The sequence below is a fragment of the Psammomys obesus genome, unplaced genomic scaffold (assembly GCF_907164565.1).
Source record: "Psammomys obesus unplaced genomic scaffold, mPsaObe1.curated_primary_1811, whole genome shotgun sequence".
Taxonomy (NCBI): Eukaryota; Metazoa; Chordata; class Mammalia; order Rodentia; family Muridae; genus Psammomys; species Psammomys obesus.
This window is the reverse complement of record NW_026596466.1, coordinates 2,294,149-2,313,510: the sequence shown is the minus strand read 5'-3', so window position 1 is coordinate 2,313,510 and position 19,362 is coordinate 2,294,149. Positions and strand designations below refer to the sequence as shown.

Here is a 19,362-nt window from a genome sequence, read left to right as displayed (position 1 = left end):
CTGTGAATCTGCCAGCTGAAAATAGTTTACATTTGGAATTTTGGGGACTCTTGCAAGGATATAAAGAATGCCAAGGACCTAAAAGAAAGTGGTGGCTGCTGCTGGTTCCTGCTGCTGCTTTTGCTGGTTGCTGGATTGCTGGCTGGAGATATCCTAATGAAGATGAAGACTGGACTTTCCCTAAGGAACGTGATGCCCTAATCAAAAGGAAGTACTCTAAAGAGATCTACACCCCCTTTCCCCTCTATCCTTCTTTCTTTCATACCTACTGTTGAAGGGAGGGGGTGGGATTGGAAGCAACTGGGGTGGAAAAGGTAGTAGGTAAAAGAACCCAATAAAGTAGCCAAAAGCCAGGCAACCTGTGTAAGTGTGTGTGTGTGTGAAAGAGAGAGACAGAGACAGACAGACACAAGGAGAAAGACAGAGACAGACAGAATAGAGAGACAGATAACAGGGTAAGTGCAAGGCAGCATGCTCAGAGGGTACATGTCTCTGCCGAGCTCACTCCCAGGTTGTGGTGCACAGGAGAAAAAAATCAAGGTCATTTATCCGTTAATCTTAAAATGCAGAGAAGGGGTCCTTGGCACATGTGTTCCTTCTGATCTGAGGGATTTCTTCAGCTGGTTGCAGAATCAAAGCCAGAGAGAGCCAAGAGAAAAGGGGGCAGGGAAGGATGGAAAGAGAGAGAAAGGATGCAGACTGTTTTCAGCCCGTGACCAGAGCTGGACAAAGGCCTCCAGATGGCAGCACCGGCACTGCGGCTGGCCCTGATGGAGCTGAGTGGGACAGAGTCAACCCTGTGCCCAATCTCCACCAAGAGAAGAGCATGTGGTCTCAAGCTGGTCTTTTTGCTGTCAAGAACAATTACAGACATGTTAGGTAGTATGAGGAAACCATGTGCAGCTGTAACAAGTGTCCGATGCAGGAGGATGTGGGGAGAACAGCTGAGACAGGAAGCTGAGGAAAGGGAAGGCCAAGCTGTCAGTGGGGATGGGGTAGGCCAAGATGGTGCTGGAATGAGCAGACCTCACAAATGGAGACCAACAGTGCTGTCAGCAAAAGGTGGGGGTTTGGGGCTCAGCGAAGGATTGGAGGAGGGGGTCCTTAAGCCAGGAAGAGGGCTCACTGAGTCCTGAGGGCTGGGGCGCAGCTTGTGGCAGAGAATGTTTAGCATGTGTGAAACTATACATTTAATCCCCAGCAGCCAAAGGATGAAAATGAGAGAGACTGAAGGAGAGAGAAAGAGAGGAGAAAGGAGGAAGTGGAGGAGAAAAGGGAAGGGGAAAGGATGAGGAAGGAGGAAGAGAAGAGAAGAACGAGAAGGGGAAAGAAGGAAAGGGAAGGAGAAGAAAAGGACAAAATGAAAGTGGGAGGAGATGGAAGGTTGGGGGAGGGAGGAAAAAGGGGAGGGAGGAAGGGGAAGAGAAAGGTGAGCAGGGGAAGAAAAGGGAAGGGGAAGAGTAGGGAAGGAGGAACTAGAAGAGGAAGGGGAGGGGAGAAGAGGAAAAGGGAAGGAGGGGAAGGGAGGGAGAGGAGAGGAGGAACAGAAGAGGGAGGAAGGAATAAAGGGAAGGGAGCCCTGTGAAGAAAGGAGAAGTTGTCGGCAGTGACCCAAGCACACAGCCTTGGAGCACTTCAAGTAATTACCTGGTTTCTGACTGCTGCTTTACAGTGAGGGAAAAGAAGAGACTGACAGTTCTGGGAAGCAAGAAAACAGCCAGGACAGGGTGACTAGGAAAGGGTTGGGACACCTCATTCAGAAGACAAAATCAGAAAACAACTGCCCCAAGTGTGGCAGAGAGGAAAAGTCCAGTGAGGGGCGTGGACCTGCCTATAATGAAACTGGAGAAAGATTTAAAAGGCAGAATGCATTGCTGGGGTGCCTCTCAGTGCTGGAGCAGGCCCAAGGCCTGGGTTCTATCTCTCCAACCCAGCAAAAGTGAGAAAGCAAACTTATTTCATGCTGGAGCTGGAGAGAGAGCTCAGCAGTGAAGAGCACTTGCTACTCTTGCAGAAGACCTAAATTCAGTTCCCCACACCCACATCAGATGGGTCCCAACTGCCTGTAACTCCAGCTTCAGGGCATCTGTCATCTCCTAGCCTCAGTGAGCACCAGGCATTCATGTGGTGCATATGCATGCAGGCAAAACACCTATACATATAAGTCTTAAAAAACAAACAAACATACAAATAAAAAACCCAAAACTAAAACCCTCACACTTCAGAGTATTCAACCTCACAGGAGCCTCTTTCAAGGGATTAGGGGCTTGTCCACGGATTTTCTCAGGCCAGAGGACCTCAAGGAAACTTGAGCACTGTTTGACTGTCCAGGCTAAAAACAGAAGGAACATCTGTGGGTGTGGCCTTTGTGCAGTGCAGTGAATTCCCAGGAACTCCCATGCAGCCCAAAGGCTCTTGGGAAAATTCTATCAGTGGAGATGGCCAGAGTGAACATGACAGAGCGCATGCAATGACCAGATCCCGACAGGACAGAGGTTGACAGACATGCTGTCACCAAAAAGAATGGGTGCCCCAGAACACAAGGGAGGACCCAGCAAGTAGCACTGGGAGTGCAGGAGGCAGGCTCAGGAGGTTATCCGAGGCCTGGATTTGAAGGTCACTTGAGGTCACAATGGCCCACCTCCTTGCTGATGCTGTCACCTGCGCCTGTCTTGCCACTGCAGGCTGTGGCTGTTGGGCAGGCAGTTTCATTTTCAAGGAGGGGTAAAAGTTATGCCAAAGGGGCTGGAGAGATGGCTCAGTGGTGAAGAATATTTGCTGCTCTTCCAAAGAGTTCTGTAGTCAGTACCCACGCAGCTCATACCCACTAGTAACTCCAGCTCCAGGGAATCTGATGCCCTCTTCCAGCAACTACACTCATGTACGTACATACGTACGTACGTACGTACGCACACACACACAAACACACACACACACACACACACACACACGAACAGGCACATGAATAGAAAGAAATCTTTAAGATAATTGTTCCCCAAGAATTGCACTTTTAGGGTCAGGCATGATGGCTCACACCTTTAGTCCCGGCACCCAGGAGGCAGAGACAGGAGGATCTGTGTGAGTTCAAGGTCAGTCTGGTCTACACAGTGAGTTTCAGGGCATCCAGGGCTACAGGGAGACCCTGTCTCATAAAACAAAATGAACAAACAAAAGAATTGTGTTTTACGGATATTCCCCAGAGCCCTCAGCCACACCTCATTTGCTTCTTAAATGATTAGATTCTGGGCTTGAACTGATTTCAGATGACCTTAAGGTGGGGTGAGAGCATCCTGCCTGTGAAACATAAGTATGGATCGCTAGGGTGCAGGGTTGGGCTGTGGTCACCCAATGACTCCAGCCTTAAGTGTGAAAGAGGCCTGTGCAGATCTTCAAGGAGTCAGTGGCAATGCTGTTCCAGGCTGGTTTTTTAAAAAAGGAGAGGAGCTGAGCACCAGCATTCAGCAATCTCTGCTTCCTGACCAAACGGCGCTGGACTGACTGTCACATGCTTCTGCCACATCAGGCCTTCTCTCACTGTCATGCCTTTCCCGCCAAGATGCACTGCCCCTGCCTGCTACTTGTGGGCTCAAACAAACTTCTTTAAGTGGCTGTGGCTGTTAGCTTTGTCAACTTGACACAATCCAGAATCCTCGGACCATGTCTGTGGTGGGAGGGGACAGTTCTTGATTACATTGGTTGAGGTGGGAACAGCAGTTCCGTATGGTGGCACTTTGGCCTACTCGAGGGATTCTGGCATGCACAGAAGTGGATAAAGAGAGCCAGGGAGATGGCTCAGTGGGTAAAGGCACCTGCCACCATATAGTACCAGCCATAAAGGATTGTACCCCTGAACCCTAAGAAAGAGGAAGCCCTTCCTCAAGTTACTTATTTGTAAAAATGCAATTAAAAGATTTGTGTTGTTATTTATGTACGTGTCTATCTGTGAACACCTGTGCTGGAACCCAGATGAGCAGAAGAGAGCATCAGATCCTCTGGACCTGGAGTTACGGGTGGTTGTGAATCAGCTGAGGTGGGTGCTGGGAATAGAACTCAGGTCCTCTGGAAGAGCAGGAGGCACTCTTAACCATGAGCCATCTCTCCAGCCCCTTATGTCGTCACTTCCTGCTGGTCACATTGATGGTCACACCAACATGAAAGTAGCCAATACGGAGAAATATTTTGGCCTTTTTCCCATATCATCCTGCCCTCAGCAAGCCTGAAGAGGAAAGGTATGAAACAGTGCAGTGGGGAGAGACCAGGGTGCCAGGGACTGGGGGAGCCACCAGACCAGTCCCTTTCCCAAAACAGTAATGCCCAGTATGTGCAAAGAAACAGACCTGTATCAACTCCAGTGATTCCCTGGCCAACTGCAACTCTTGGCTGATATCCAAAAAGTTCAGAAAGTATCATGGTTCAGTACTGCGTTTCTAATTATAACACATTCTACACACAAAGAGGTATTCCCAACTTCTGGAGGTTTTAAAAAAACAAAAAACCACGTTGCACCAACCACCCAACCGAAAAACATGGCCACTGCAATCTGCTGCTTTCCCACCTGTCCCCACCAAAGGCAGACAGCTAGAGTCTTACAGCCTTTTTTTTTTTTTTTTTTTTTAATGAATCCTTGTGATGGTCGCTGTTGTCAACCAGCTGGGCCTGTGAGCATTACCGGGATTATCTTGTGTTAACTGAGGTGGGCACACCTGCCCACTGTGGGCGGCGCCAGCCCCTGGCTGAGTTCTTGGACTGTAGAAAGGCAGCCATGTAGCTTTCTGCCAGTGAAGTGTGTTTGCCTGCCTCCTGCTCCTGCCTCCTGCTCCCGCCACCTCCCCTTTTGACCTGGAAACCACAATACTTTCTCCCTTGGATTGACTTTGTGAGGTATTTTATCACAGCAAACAGGAAAGAAATGAATACAATGTCATTTGATCTTTGGTCTGTTCTGAGATAGGGTCTTGGGAAGTGTCCAGGCTGGCCTGTAGCTTGCTATGTAGCCCAAGCTAGCTTTGAGCTTGGGGTGTCCTGGTTCAGTCTCCTGAGTGCTGGGATTCCAGGCAAGCACCAAGGCCCCAGTTACACAGTTATAACTCCACGTTATAGCGCTCTTCTGTGTATGTAAGCCTTAAGTTACACCACACTTTATGTATCTGGGAGGATTTGCATTCTTCCTCAGCACGAGGAAGACATCTTCATGGCTGCACGAAGCCATGGCTTATTTGACGTCATGGTTTTAGGCTTCTTAATGCAAGAAGAATCCTCCCTATTTCCTCCCTGACTGATGGTTGTTATTTCTAACTCTGGGCTATCTCTAATCAGCAGAGCACCTGTCTCTGGGCTGCCATCAGACAAGAGGCTCTCGGACTCCCTGACTCCATGCCGTGTACAGGAAAGCACAGTTTTTACACGGAATACAGCAGAACGAGGGTGTGGCATCCTCAGTGACGTGGATTAGCACCAAGATGAAGCACATCTGTACCCACAGCATGATGCAGAGGGCTGGGAGGAGAGAAAGTGGAACCTTTTATGTGGGCCTGTGGTGAGACACCCATGCTATTGTTTATTGTGGTTATTTTTTGAGACAGTCTCATTATGTAACAGCGCAGGCTAGCCTCGAACTCTGTATCCTCTTATCTCCACCTCTTGAGTGCTGGGATCAGAGGCATAGATCACCACATCTCGAGCACACGCACTCCAGTGTGTGTACATGAGCGCACGAGAGAGTGCATGAGAGAGGGGGGCAAAGTATGTGAATGTAGGCACACATGCCACGGAAGACAGAGATGAGGTCAAGTTTCAGGAGTCTGTTCTTTACTTCCATGGTGGGTTCCAGGGCTTGAACTCAAGTCATCAGGTTTTTGCAGCAAGTACCTTTATCTTCTGACCCATCTTATTGTTAGCCTTGGCTTGTTGCTGATTTTTTTAAAGATTTTATTTTTTATTATATATACAGTGTTCTGTCTGCATGTACACCTGCACATCAGAAGGCAGCAGATCTCATTATAAATGGTTGTGAGGCACCACATGGTTGCTGGGAATTGAACTCAGAACAACGGGAAGTATAGCCAGTGCTCTTAGCCTCTGAGCCAACTCTCCAGCCCTTGTTATTGATTTCTAACTTACAATACTACAGTCCTATGTGAATACTTAGAAATAGGTTGACCCTTACTTTCTGACTTAGTACCCCAGGAACCGTGTGCACTTGTCAGGTGTTGAGTAAGGGGTCTATAATAAATATCCATGGGATTATCGTGGCCAGTACTTGCTGGGGGTGGGGACAGTGACAAATCCAGGCAGAGCCATCTGCTGCTGTATTATGTCTCCTCACTCTACAGGGCAGAATGAAGCAGCTGCGGCAGAGACCATGGGCTTCCCAAAGGTGGAGTGCTCACTGGCAACCCCTTCCTACAGAAACGTTCAGCGAGCATTACACTACACTGCCCAAAGGCTCGCTGTTAAAGAGACAGATTTTAAATGTTGTGTGATAATGGCGCACACTGAGACCTGTTCATCTTTGCTTTGCTATTTCCCGCTGAAGCTAAGTGATCCAGAGCAAGCATGTCATGAAGCACCCCCACCCCCTGGTTTCCTGGCACGGTCTCTCGCGTCATTAATGGGGCCTCCCATCCCTGTCTACCCAAGCTTCTTCTCACCTGCACATCACACCCTCACACTGTATGTGTCCCCAGCTCAGCAGCAGCCCCCCAGCTGCACACTGACTCTCCACCTCTCCGCAGTCCTCCCTCCCCTCGTCCTCCCGCTCAATACTGACAGTCTGAGATGCTCCTCCTCCTCCACACGGACCATGTCTTCCTCCACGACAGCATCCACTTATGCAGTTCGCCCCCTGCCCCCACCGTATTCCTTCAGGCCACTAAACAGAGACTGGTCACCAGCTCCCAAGTTCAAGTCACCCTGCACCTCAGCTTCCCGAGGGCTGTCGTTAGAGAGCCGTGGCGCCACACCTCGCTTCCTGTCTTCCTCTTTAAGGTCTTTCCTGATCTGCCGCTTGAAGCTTTGGTGTGTCTTCTGCAGGCACTACACCCTTTCCATCTCCTAGACTCAGACACATCACCCAGCCTGCCACCTCCTTCAGAAAAGGGAAGAAGTTCTGGGTCCCGGGATGCAGCTCAATGGCAGAACGCTTGCCTTGTGCATACAAGGCTTTGGGTGCTATCCCAAGAATCATAAAAAAAAGAAAAAGAAAATGAACATCTGAATTCTTACATCAGACTTAAACATTTGGCCAGGGTTTTAGTTGCAGGTTGTTCGGCATTTATTTTTATTGTGTTTGTAATGGAGAAATACATTATCTGCTTTCAAAATAGTGCTTGAAAATACAAGGAGTACAGAAACCACGTGACAGCAAACTCTGCTCCAGGAGACAGTACGCACAGCACATGAAAAAATAGTCTGGTACTTACGTAATAAAAACTAGACTTCAAAAGCTCCAAGTTTCCAGCTTGGTTTTAAAAAAAAACAGGTATAGTTACACAAAACACTTAATAAACATTTTTTTTTCCAATGTGTAAACAAAATGAGACTAAATTTGTGCCTGGCAATCTCAAACAGGCCCCATAGCTATTTGAAATGCAGAACCTGTGTGCTTTTCACCTGACTTATACTGTGAAAGGGCAAGGTGAGCTTGCACAGAGCAGAGGTGTGACAGACACAAATCCACTCGTCTAGTTATCAGAAAGTCTCAATTGCTGCTTCGCTTAAAAGGAAAAAAAGACTATAGTCCAACACTGAAAATTAATCTAGAAGGACAAGGGAGGGTTGAACAGTTTTGGTTTTACAGGGGAGAAAACAGGCAGAACAGAAAGGAACAGAGTTTTAGAAGGATGGGGAGAGACAGCTGGTTGTACGGAAAACCTGTTAAGTTTGCTGTGTCTGGATTAAGGAAGACTAAACCTATCATTTAATGACCTCCGTTTGGCCCTCGCGATGCCTACGTACGGAAATTCTGCTACTCTACTGAGCAGCAGCTCTTGACTTAAAGTACCCTTTTTGGTAGAAGCGCAGACAGCTGACTACATGCCAGGTGCTTTGTGGGATTTTTGTATGACTGCACACATAAAATTGGATAAATTCTGGTACCGCACTAAGAAAAAAATAAAACATGGCTTAAAGTTGTTGAAGTAAAAATGCCTTTTTGCCTACATATTTAAAATTGAAAACTGTTTTTCTTCCAAAGCAGATATTCTGTGATATAGAAAATCTCACATCTGTGGAGATCAAGAAATTAACCAACATCAGCAATCCGTTTCACAGAAAAAACACTGACCCAAATTTTCCTGAGCTATTTGCCACAGAGTCAGAATCTCGTATTTTGTGCCACATAGCCACAGAACTTTTGGATTCACATCATGGTTTGGATATTAATATTCTGGATTTTTAAATAACATTCATGCATGCTTAATGCAAAGAGGATGAAGGCAAAAGGTGTTTTGTTTGAGGACAAATGATTAAGGACACAAGAATGTGGAACTCTGAGAAAATACCTAGTTGCTAATTATACAGTCTCCCAAACAATTCTACAGATAAAACCCATATACCATTTCTTGATCTTGTCCCACAGAAACCAAATATTCAGTAATTATGGTTTTGATGTCAAATAAATGCCCTCAGAATTGACATTCCATTTTAAAAGGTGCAGCCACCTCCTGGGAACTGAGATAGTTTTGTGCTTTCTCAAGTATATTACTACAAAAATAGCATGCAACTTTAAGATTAGTAAAGAAACCTTTTCAGGGAGAAAAAAAAAAACTGTGAAAAATCACCAAAGTCAAAAATTAGTTCTAGTTCCTAATGGAAAAATTAAATTTAAAAATCCCATAAAGTGCTAAAATAAGGGGTTCTGATAGTTGGTATTGCAACTTTTCCCAACAATGGATCAAACATAAATCCAATACTTATGTCAGTCATGGACAGAAGTGAATACAGCTGGAGGGACTTTTCTCTCTTCTAACAGTAGTCCTCTGAGATAATGTAACTGCTAGCGACATGCTAATGATCTGAGGCATGAGGAAGAGTACTTCTTGTTTTGAATGCTAATCTGGACTTTGGTTCAGGATTAGGCCAGTGAAAAAAAAACCAATCAAGTATGAATCTATTCTGAGTCACAGCTAGTCTGGTTCCCTCATTTTCCTTTAACATCCGAAAGCAACAAGTTGAATTTGCAAGAAATTTGTGTAAGGGCCTTTGAAGTGGTTTCTATCCATTCAATCTGTTTTATTGAACTCTCAATAAAAGGAATAGGATCTCTAGGAAAAACAGGGATACCGGGCTTATCTGTTCCCAGGTGTTTCCTGAGAGACCAACAGAGAAGCTGCTGTCTGAGTAATGTCTAAGCTGGACCCGTCTATCTGGTTCCTCCCCTTCTGTTGGGTTTCTTGTTCCTTTCTTCTTATCAGTGAGAATTTCTAGACTCCTAGTATAGGATTGGGTATGCTGGCTGCTGCATTTCCTGAAGATCTAGATGGACGGTTTACTAGATGTGTGGAAGAGACAACTCTGGTCATCGTAGGCTTAGGTGGTGGTGCAATGGTGGGTTGTGAGGGAATCTGAGGGATGCTTTCACTCAGCGCAATCCCCGAGCTTTCTATGGGATTCACATGCTGCAAGGGAACTTCAGGAAACTGTATGTTAGTCACTGATGCTGCCGTAACAGCCAGAGCAGGACTCTTTCTGCCCTGAGGGTGTCCAGTCAGTGGGCCTGTCTTCATGGTACCAGTAGGTGAAGGTGCTGACATGTTGTTTTCACTGTCTACAGACAAGAGAAGGCTGCTGTCATTCACAGCTGTCAATCTTACACCTTCTGTTAAATGTGTTTCCTTTTTCTGAAGAACATGATTTGGAAGTAGCTGATGAAGTTCCTTTCTTCTTAAATGCATTGCAGCAATTTTCATATCCATCTCAAACATCTTACTGTTTATCGCTTGTCTATACACTGTATCTGTGAAAGACTGAATATCATAGGTGAGATCAATACTCAGAATTTCAGAATTTTCTGGCTTCTTTAACACTAACCCAATCACCCACATGGTACGAAATTCTTCCTTGTCAACATTTTCTTTTGGTGCTGGAAATGACTGGGGATTCACATGAGCCAGAGTAATGAACTCATTCTTTTCCAGGCTCCCAACCAGGATTCGGATCTTTGATTCCACCAAGCCCACCCACTCTAAATGTTGTTTCTCTGTTGGTGCACTTGCCAGAAGTACAATATAATGCTTATATTTTTGAAAAAAGCTTGGAGCTTCAAAAAGTTTGGACCATTCTGCCTTGTTCAGCAAAATTTCATGTGTGATAGCAAGCCCTTGCTTGAACTCCTCAATCATGACCATCCGTGTTGAAACAGACACATTGTATGTGGAGTTCTGCTGTGGGTATGCTGGTGTGATTATAGGCATAAGATGGTATCTGTCACTGGGGTTCACTCTTGGGTCCCAAACAGGCAAGTTGAGATTTCGTTCTTCCGGTTCTTTTAACAACACTGGATTTGGCCACTCCCACTCAGAAAACACCAGGAAAAATTTTCGTACAAGAGTGGATGCTATTGCATTCGGATAAAGCTGGCAAGTTCTTGCTACTAGCATAGCCCAGGAAACACCTCCAAGAAAACCCAATATATTGGAATAGATATTGTGGCACTTGGCCCATAATTTAATGGCTCTCAGTGTTAACCTGAAGCTGTCAATGTTTGGTACTAGATGTAAAATTTCATCAGTTACCCGGCAACCATTAAGGCTTCTTATGCACCTAATATCTAAATTTTTAAGCAGACTATCATCTCGTAGGTCCAAATCTTCCGGGATAGTCTGCAATGCTAATCTTGCGAACAAAATATCAATCTCTATCCCACCAAAACACAGTTTGATAACTGGCACAAAGGCCTCCTCAACCGCTCTTAAATCTTTTACTTCCTCCTGTAGTTTCAATTTGTCATAGAAGGAGGTGAAAAAGTCATTCCGATCCACGTGTCTTGGTGCAACACACAACGCATCGATATCGGCACCTTTTGTGTGTACTCCTAGTCGGTAAGAGCCAAACGTAAAAATTTTCCCCCCAACACTCTCAATTACAGCTTGTGGAAGATTCCTGCTTTCACTGATTTCTCGGATCCATTCCTTCACCAGATTATTTAATTTCTGCAAAATTAAAATCCTGCGCTGCAGTTCCTCTTCCTCTTCAAACACCCCGAAGGGCTGGAGGGTCTCAACCAGCTTCTGGGTGAGTTCGCGGTCTGTGTCCTTGGGGGCGGCCAGGCTGATGGGGGACGATATGCCGAACTGCTTCGGGGCGGGAGCGGGCTGTTGTGCTCCTTGGGTGGTCACCGCAAATGGCATCATCTCTAGCTCCCGCGCCGCCAGGGCACCTGCCCCGCCACCGCGACCTCGGCGGCCTCTGCTCGGCTCATGATCCGAAGGCGCGAGGGGCGGGCTCCTGCCGGCCGGCCCTGTCGGCCCCCCGCTCCGCTCCGAGCCCGCCGCCTCAAGCGCTTCCCCTGGTACCCCTCCGGGCCAACATGGCGCCGGGCTCCTCAGCGGTCGCGTTCCAGAACCGACGGCGCACGCACGCGCCTGCGCACCGGCCGCTGCCGCTGCGGGTTTCACGAGATTGGAGGGAATTCTCGCGCTGGAGGGTTTCCGGAAGAGCCGCCCAGACTAGGTCCTGCCCGGGTCTGAGAAGTGGCTGTTGAGGGAGAATGCATGGGCCTGTATCCCCAGGCAGGTTCCAGAGCATGCTCCAGCCTGGCCCAGAGGGGCAGTGGCGCTCTCCCCAGGCCCTGGTGTCACTGTTGCGCCGGCTTCTGCTTTCCCTGGCTCCTGCTGGGACGGTCCCAGCAAGCCAAATTGGCCCCTTCTGCCAGCCGCACTCAAATCTCTGTCCTCGTTGTTCCATGTTTTCCGCTGCTCTGTGTGCAAGGTAAATCTGCTGAATTTACAGGGGGGCGCTGGAATTCTGCATCAGAGTGGGAGTCCTCTTCATTTCACGGCCTGTAGAAGATTCCCACGCCTATGCCTGGAATATGATCTTCCCGACATTCTCTTGGTTCTCTTAGATACACAGTACACCTTCCCATCTTCCCTGTGCTCCACAAGTGTGCTGGTTCCTGGCTGATGTCAGATCCCCCACTCTCACTGCAGCTATCTGCAGTCTGTACTTTAAGCACCGCTGAAGTGTATTATTTATTCTTGTGGTACTGGGGATGGAACCTAGGGCCTTGCACGCTGCCACTCAGGGACAGCCACTCAGGGACAGCCCCAGCCAAAGTATTCTTTTAAATACTTACCTTTTTGTTACTGGAAACACTGTTGTCCCAGTTTCACTCCTGTTGCTGACCAAAACAAAACAACAACAACAAAAGAAAACCCACCTAGTGGTAAAGGGGTTTATTTGCTTACAATTCCAGGTTACAGTCAGCTACAGGAAAGGTGAAAAGCACTTAAAACAGCCAGCCACATCATCGTGTTCACAGTCAAGAGCCCTGGCAACAAATGCACCTGTGTTTGCCTGCTGTCACCCATCTTTCCCATTTATACTGTTCAGCACCCCTTGCCTAAGGATGGTAAAGCCCACAGTGGGCTGGACCTTCCTAAGTCAATGAACAGTTAGGACAATCCTCTAAGACACACCCACAAGCCAGCCAGGTCAAGACAACCCCTCCTTAAGACTCTTCCCATGGGCTGGAGAGATGGCTCAGCGGTTAAGAGCTCTGGCTGTTCTTCCAGAGATCTTGAGTTCAATTCCCAGCACCCACATGGTGGCTCACAACCATCTATACTGGGACCTGACGCCCTCTTCAGGTGTGCAGGTGTACATGCAACTAGAGCACTCATACAATAAATAAAACTTTAAAAGAATAGGGTATGAGGCTGGTTCCCAGCTCAAAACCACCTGCGATTCAATACCTCTGGCCTCTCTGGGCACTAGCGCACACATACGCACACCCCCACAGCATACCCCCACATAGACACACAGACCTACACAAAATTGAAACTGCGTCCCTTTAAAAAAGGGACTTTCTAGTGTCGGGTTGACAGGTTAAGCTAACCAGCACAATTATCTTTTCCTTTAAAATCTATCTTTGTTTTGGAGGTGTCACTGTTGTCATCCTATCCTTTTTCTTTATACCATTTCTTCAAATATGGTGAGCACACTTTAGTATCCTACAGCCAATAATGCTCCTGAGAATCTAATTCTGCAGTTTGTTGTCTGTTATGAACTTCTACACACTTTCCCTTTCGTGTCCTCTTATTTTCATGGTGAGCTCATTTCTGGAGAGGACTGGGATGTTCACATAGTGGATATATTCTTCCAAACAGGCTTCACTTTGGTTCCACCAGATGCTCTTATACCTACTAACCTGTGTATAATGTGATTTCTTTCTTCCTTTCTTCTTCTTTTGAGATAGGGCCTCTCTATGTAGCCCTGGCTGTCCTGGAGCTCGTATGTAGACCCGGCTGCCCTCAAGTTCACAGAGATCCTCCTGCTTCTGTTTCTTGAGTGCTGGGATTACAGGTGTGCCACACCTGGTATGATTTAATTTCATGCCCACTATAATCCTTGTGCCAGGTTGGTACTCAACTTCCTCAGACAGGAGGCGAGTCTCACTGCTAACTGCCCACCTTTCTGAGGTCTCAGGGGCTCTGGCTCTCTTTAGGTGACTGTCAAGCTAAGTTTCTTTTACTGTGATTCTAGTCTTTATTTTTTGTGTATGTGTGTCTGTGGGTGAGTATGCACACACACTCGGCAGCTATTGTTACATGAGTGCTGGGACTCACACTCTGGAAGAACACCTGTGCTTTTAACCACCGAGCCATTGCTCCAGCTCCAAGCTTAAGTTCCGCAGTTGTACAAACTGACGCATGCCTCCCAAGGAAATTATAGGTTCAAAACTAGTTGAGACCCTTTGCTCTGTCTGGGGAAAGAGCTCAGTCAGTAAAGTGTTTCTGTGTGAGCATGGTGACCCGAGCTCAATCCCTGGATCCCATATAAAAGAGGGCACAGCGGGGCACACTTACAGTATTGGAGAAGGAGATACAGGCAGATCCCTGAAGTAGAAGGCTAGCAGAGTCTGCTTGCTGAACTGTAGACCAGTGAGGTGGACAGTTCCTGAGGAACAACACCTGAGGTTTTGCCCTAACTTACACACAAACATACGCACAGGGACTCACATACACATGCACACATATTCACCAATACACATATTGATGCACATACAAAAAAAAGATCCCATGGTTGATCCTCTTCTTTACCCTCAGAAATGTCCTTTATTTGGAGTGTGGTACTAGCCTACACATTTGAAAGATAATTTATAATGTTCATTCTTCATTTCTAGCTTCTTTACATATTTTCTAGAATTAATCTAATATCTGTCCAATTCAGTGAGCCCAATGATCTTCATTCTCTATGAAACGTAGAAACCTCATGTTTGGCCAATAAGCCCAGCACAACACCATGTTGTGTTCTATAGCCTGTGTATCTCTGGACACTTTCTACTTTCTCAGTCTGCATTGCTGGCTTCTCCTCCTCCATTACCTGACCTCTGGATGTTGGTGATCCTCCAGTATCTGCATAGCCCTCATCCCTCATCACTGTATGAACACTCACTACCTGCATGCTCTACCGGTTTCCACAGCTCCAATATCACAAGCCAGTCATGGTGGCTTATGCATGTAATCTCAGCATTAGAGAAGCTGACGTAGGACGATCGTGGGATTGAAACCAGCCTGGACTACATAGTGAGTTCCAGGCCAGCCTGGGCTAGGAGACTCTCTCTAAACAAATATCACCCACTTACAGATTAACTTTTTATACTCATACCCTCTCTCCTAAGCAATGGGTCCATTCCATGACTCCCACTTTGCCAGCTTGAATGGCTCAGACTTTGCCATTTAAAGATAACACTTGGGTCAGCACAATGGCTCAGGGGGTAAACGCTCTTGCTGCACAAGCCTCAGGACCTCAGTGAGATCTCCAAACCCAGTGGACTGGGAACGGATTCCCGAGAGCTGTTCTCTGACCGACACATGTGTGCCATGGATGTACTTCAATACATAATAACCAGATAAGAAAGGTTACTCTCCTCCATAAGCTGCTTCACCCTGTAGCCTCCATTTAGAAAACTGTGCCTCCCCCTACCCTGAACCCTGAGCTCTTGGCACCTTTGTCTTTCTCATTCTCAACATCCAAACCTCTTACCAGCACTGTTGATTCTACTCACAAAATATTTGGACTCCACTCCTCTCCACCTTGTAACTGGAATCTAAGCCACCGCTGTCTCTCATGAAACTTACCTAGGCCACTCATTACTGACCTTCTCAAAGGAGTCTGGCCCCAGGAGCCAGTGTGGTCTTGTACATGGTTCATTGGTCTCCTATACTTTACTAAGTCCAGAGTAACTCTCTGGCACTGCTTTCCAAACAGTGGCTGCCCAGCCTTGCTGTTTGCTTGTCCCTGGGTCTTTGAACAGAATTGTTCCTTTGCCCAGAATGTTCTTCTTGCCCCACCAACCGTCCCCTGCTGTTCACCTGGTGAGTGTGTTATCATCTTTGACAAAGGCTGGCTGAAAATTCATCTCCTCAGAATTTCCTAAACCCATAACTAACTCATTTTTATAGTGCCTTTTAACCTTTTTTTTTTTTTTTCCCTGTGTTGGGAGTTGTTTGGGAATAAGGTTATTGTGTAATTCAAATGCTGATCCCCCCATATCTAGTTGCAATCCTTGTTCTAAGAATCTCCTGTCTCAGTGTTGAATAAATATTGCTCCCCAATTCTCCCCTGATATGTCAATAAAGCAGATTACAGCCAATCGCTGAGCAGGGGAGAGAATAGGGCTGGGCTTCCTGCCAGCCAGGAAAGGAGGAAATAGAAGAGGAGGTATGGGTTTCAGCCATGGGAGCAGTCCAGAGAGACATCAGGAGAAGGAGCTGAAACAGGACGCTACAAAGTGCAAGTATCTCTGGGGGTATGCTGGGAAGGAGACAAATTAGCTTACAGAGTTAAGAACAGAGTTAAAACTGCTCAGTTCTTGTGCTATTAGGCTTGTTAAAATATATAATAGAGTCTCAATTATTTGTATGATAGCCGGGTTAGGAGAGAAAATGAAAAACACAGTTTTGTAAAAATAACTTTAACATTTTGGCATACCAATGTGGGACAGAACTTACACAAATCTAGCCAGACTTATATAAAATCTAAACGTAAGCAAAAAAAGTTTCTTAGATCTGTTCGTTAAGAGAGCAACTGCAATTTCTAAGGCAGGCGCTTACAGCTTCTAGATTACATCCTCCACAGAACAGCAAGGCCTCCAACAGGCTACGAAAACCAAAAACTGATACAAACCCCCAAAATGCAGTTCTTTCAGCCCCTGGGGGGGAAAAAAGGCTCTTTGACACAAGCAAGCTTTTTAAAGCCAGACTTTCCTAGCCAAGGTAGAAAACTAAATCCCTTTGAAAAGGGGCTCTTACTGGCCTGACTTGTGCGGGCCACAAAACAAACCTTGTGGACCCAATAACTTCTCAGAGTGGAGGAGGGGTCAAGATCCAGTAAGGGAGGGGGAAAATAGCCTCTCCCTGAAAGCAGGAGCCAGAGACAGACTGGGAAGCCTCAAGCATTTATACTGGTAAGGTGTAGAAGGAAAGCCGGGTCTAAGAAAATGTCCTTAGGAAGTGGTTTTGAGATTAAAGATGATTATTTTCTCTATTAAAACTGGAGGAAGGCAGTGACACAGTGCTTCTGGATTACATGTGAGTTTTTTTTTCTTAAGATACAAATACTTTTTTCATTGATGATTTCAGTTTTATATATCCTCTTTGGGAGATATCAGAATAAGACAGAACAGAGGTTGGAGGAATCTTTGAATTGAAATAGGGAACTTTCAGAGAAATCCAATCTGGAATTTACAACAACACCAATAGGGGTAGTTCCAAATGAAAAAAGTCCACTGAGACTTGAAGAAACTGCAGAACGGCGGCCCACTGAGATGCTGGGTAGAAAGGCTTCAGCTATAGACCAACATGGTCAAATTGGATATTGTGTGTATACAATATTCAATATTGCGTGTATTGAATATTCAAGATTCACTCACTGGGTGAAGGTCTATGTGCTAAAGCAGAAATGCAGCTCCTGTGTGGTGTTGCCTGGAACATGGTCAGACAATGGTTTATGTGTTCCATGTTATAGAGATTAGAGAGCTGAAATATACACACCATGCCATGGGTTCACAGAATTCCAACGGGCTTTTTTCCTGTTGAGAATGATTCTAAGGTTACATATTTGTTAGAGATGGTGAGTGTCATAGAGGTGCCTTTGCAAATTGGGGCTGATGGTGCTTCAATATGTATATCCAATGGAATATGAGTTTTTAGACATTATAACATGAAAGCTGTCACAGATGTAACTTATAATCCTATAGGACAAACAATTATAAAAAGATCTAATAATAATTTTAAAAGGTGGTCATTAAATAGAAGATGAATATAATATCTTCTCAAAATAGATTAAATAATGATGTACGGATTTAAATTTTTTAAATGAGACAAGTAGCACACCTACTAAAATGCACTGGATTTTAGAAAGAACTGCTTAATTAGACCAGCATATAAAGGTGCTAATTCCTAAATGGAAGAAAGAAAATGTGTTGCATTGGGGAGGAGAATATGCTGCTGTCTCAACAGTAAACAAAAAACTATGTATTCCATCCAAACTGTTGAAAATCAGATTTGACCAGGGGAAACCTCCTGAAGATCTTGGCTGCAGACAGAAGGAAAGAAATAAAAAAGACCAAATAGGACAGGTAACATAATTTGCTGATCCCTCCACATGGGAACAGCTCTGAGACTGACTGAGACATGAAAATGTCTCCGGCCAGGACTTCAGCTATTCATAGCCAATAAATCTTTGGCTATAAAATCCTCAACACTTATCATGCCATTCTTTTAAATGACATAGATACAAACTGATTTTACAGAGTCTTTAACTGAACTGTTCTCAATGTACACTTTTTATATTAATATATGTACAAAAATATACAATACCTTTGAAAGTTTATATATTTTGCAGAGCAAGATGACCAAACACCAAAGAAGACAAAACAAGTAGCCCAGGTGACCCACCCTTGCAGAAGACCTCAATAACTGCTTCCTCAAAACTACATCCAGCACAATTTCAGAACAGCTAGCTAGATCATCCAGCATCACAGACTGTTCCAGTCAGGACTTCAGTTAAACTCTGAACTTTCTCAGCATTCAGAGACCACACAACAAAAGTTACAGCTAGCTTTCTTAAGACTTGACAGTATCCCAATTTTCTTGGGTCCCCCAAAAGATAAACTAGATCCCAAATCAACAGGAAATGATTTAAGAAAACTATGCCCTGTTCCCAAGAAGGGTTGGACGTTTTTTGTTCATTCTATGGATAATAGATATTTGTTATTGTTTTAAAGGGGTTGGTTATAGGAATGATAAATAAACGGGTACATTATTGAATCTGCTTTTGGACCAAAGAACATTAATAAATCAAAAATCTTATATTGGTAGAGCTTTATATTATATTTTGTTACAACATGCTAAGGTACTGAAGCTATGTAATTCTTAAAACTGCAATGTTAAATTCTAATCCTTTTAAAAGCTACTATTACCAACTGTTTAGGATAATTAAGAAAAGCATATTAGCAGTCAGATAATCAAACTCATGGTAATGTTAGATACTAGTTTAATTATAAAAATGTTTCTTAGATTGACAGAAAAATACCTAGAAATAAACAATTCAGATAAGTAGATAGATGGTCTTCAAAAACCCCAGAGACCTACAGAATATGGCATTTAAAGATTTTACTAACTTAAGGCTTTTTGACAATGAGACAGGTCTGCTCCTCACATCACCCCCTTCTACTTCAAAGAGCAGCAAAGGCTTCATATATGGTAAGCTAGCCACTAGGTGTAAAAATGCCCTTATGTCAATTACAGACAGAATTCTGTCCAAAACTGAACAAACTGGATGCAGGAGAGTCAACTGCTGAGCTTTGCAAGGACAAGGTAGTCCTTTATAATTCCTGATTCACAGAAAAGTCTGTCAAATATTCTGAGCCAAAAGGCTGAAGATGATGCTCCAACATTATGAAAGAATTTTAGGGGACTTTACAGGCAGCCAAGTATCTCTGTCATTTCTATACTTTTGGAAGCTACTTGCCTGCACTTCCTACATATCAGGTAATATTTATTCCTTCTTAAGTCTCTGATGGGGTTTATAATTATAGTCTCACAGTTAAACTTAAATTGTTTAAGATAATAGAAATTGATAGATAGTAAAATACTTTACCTAAGAGTGTCAAACATAGAAACATAAATCTTACCT

General features: G+C 45.1%; 2 protein-coding genes across 2 annotated transcripts in view; both read right to left on the bottom strand.

Moving 5' to 3' along the window:
• The window catches only part of Radil (Rap associating with DIL domain), a 72,000-nt gene that overhangs the window by 35,149 nt on the left and 17,489 nt on the right, over nt 1–19,362 (bottom strand). The gene's annotated exons all lie outside the window — the stretch shown is intronic.
• Papolb (poly(A) polymerase beta) lies at nt 9,423–11,351 on the bottom strand. The gene has a single exon (XM_055598686.1). It carries the CDS (start codon nt 11,349–11,351, stop codon nt 9,423–9,425), a length of 1,929 nt encoding a protein of 642 aa, XP_055454661.1.

Bases quoted from the DNA above. Each gene is read 5' to 3' on its own strand.
- Papolb (XM_055598686.1), bottom strand. From the start codon at position 11,351: ATGATGCCATTTGCGGTGACCACCCAAGGAGCACAACAGCCCGCTCCC.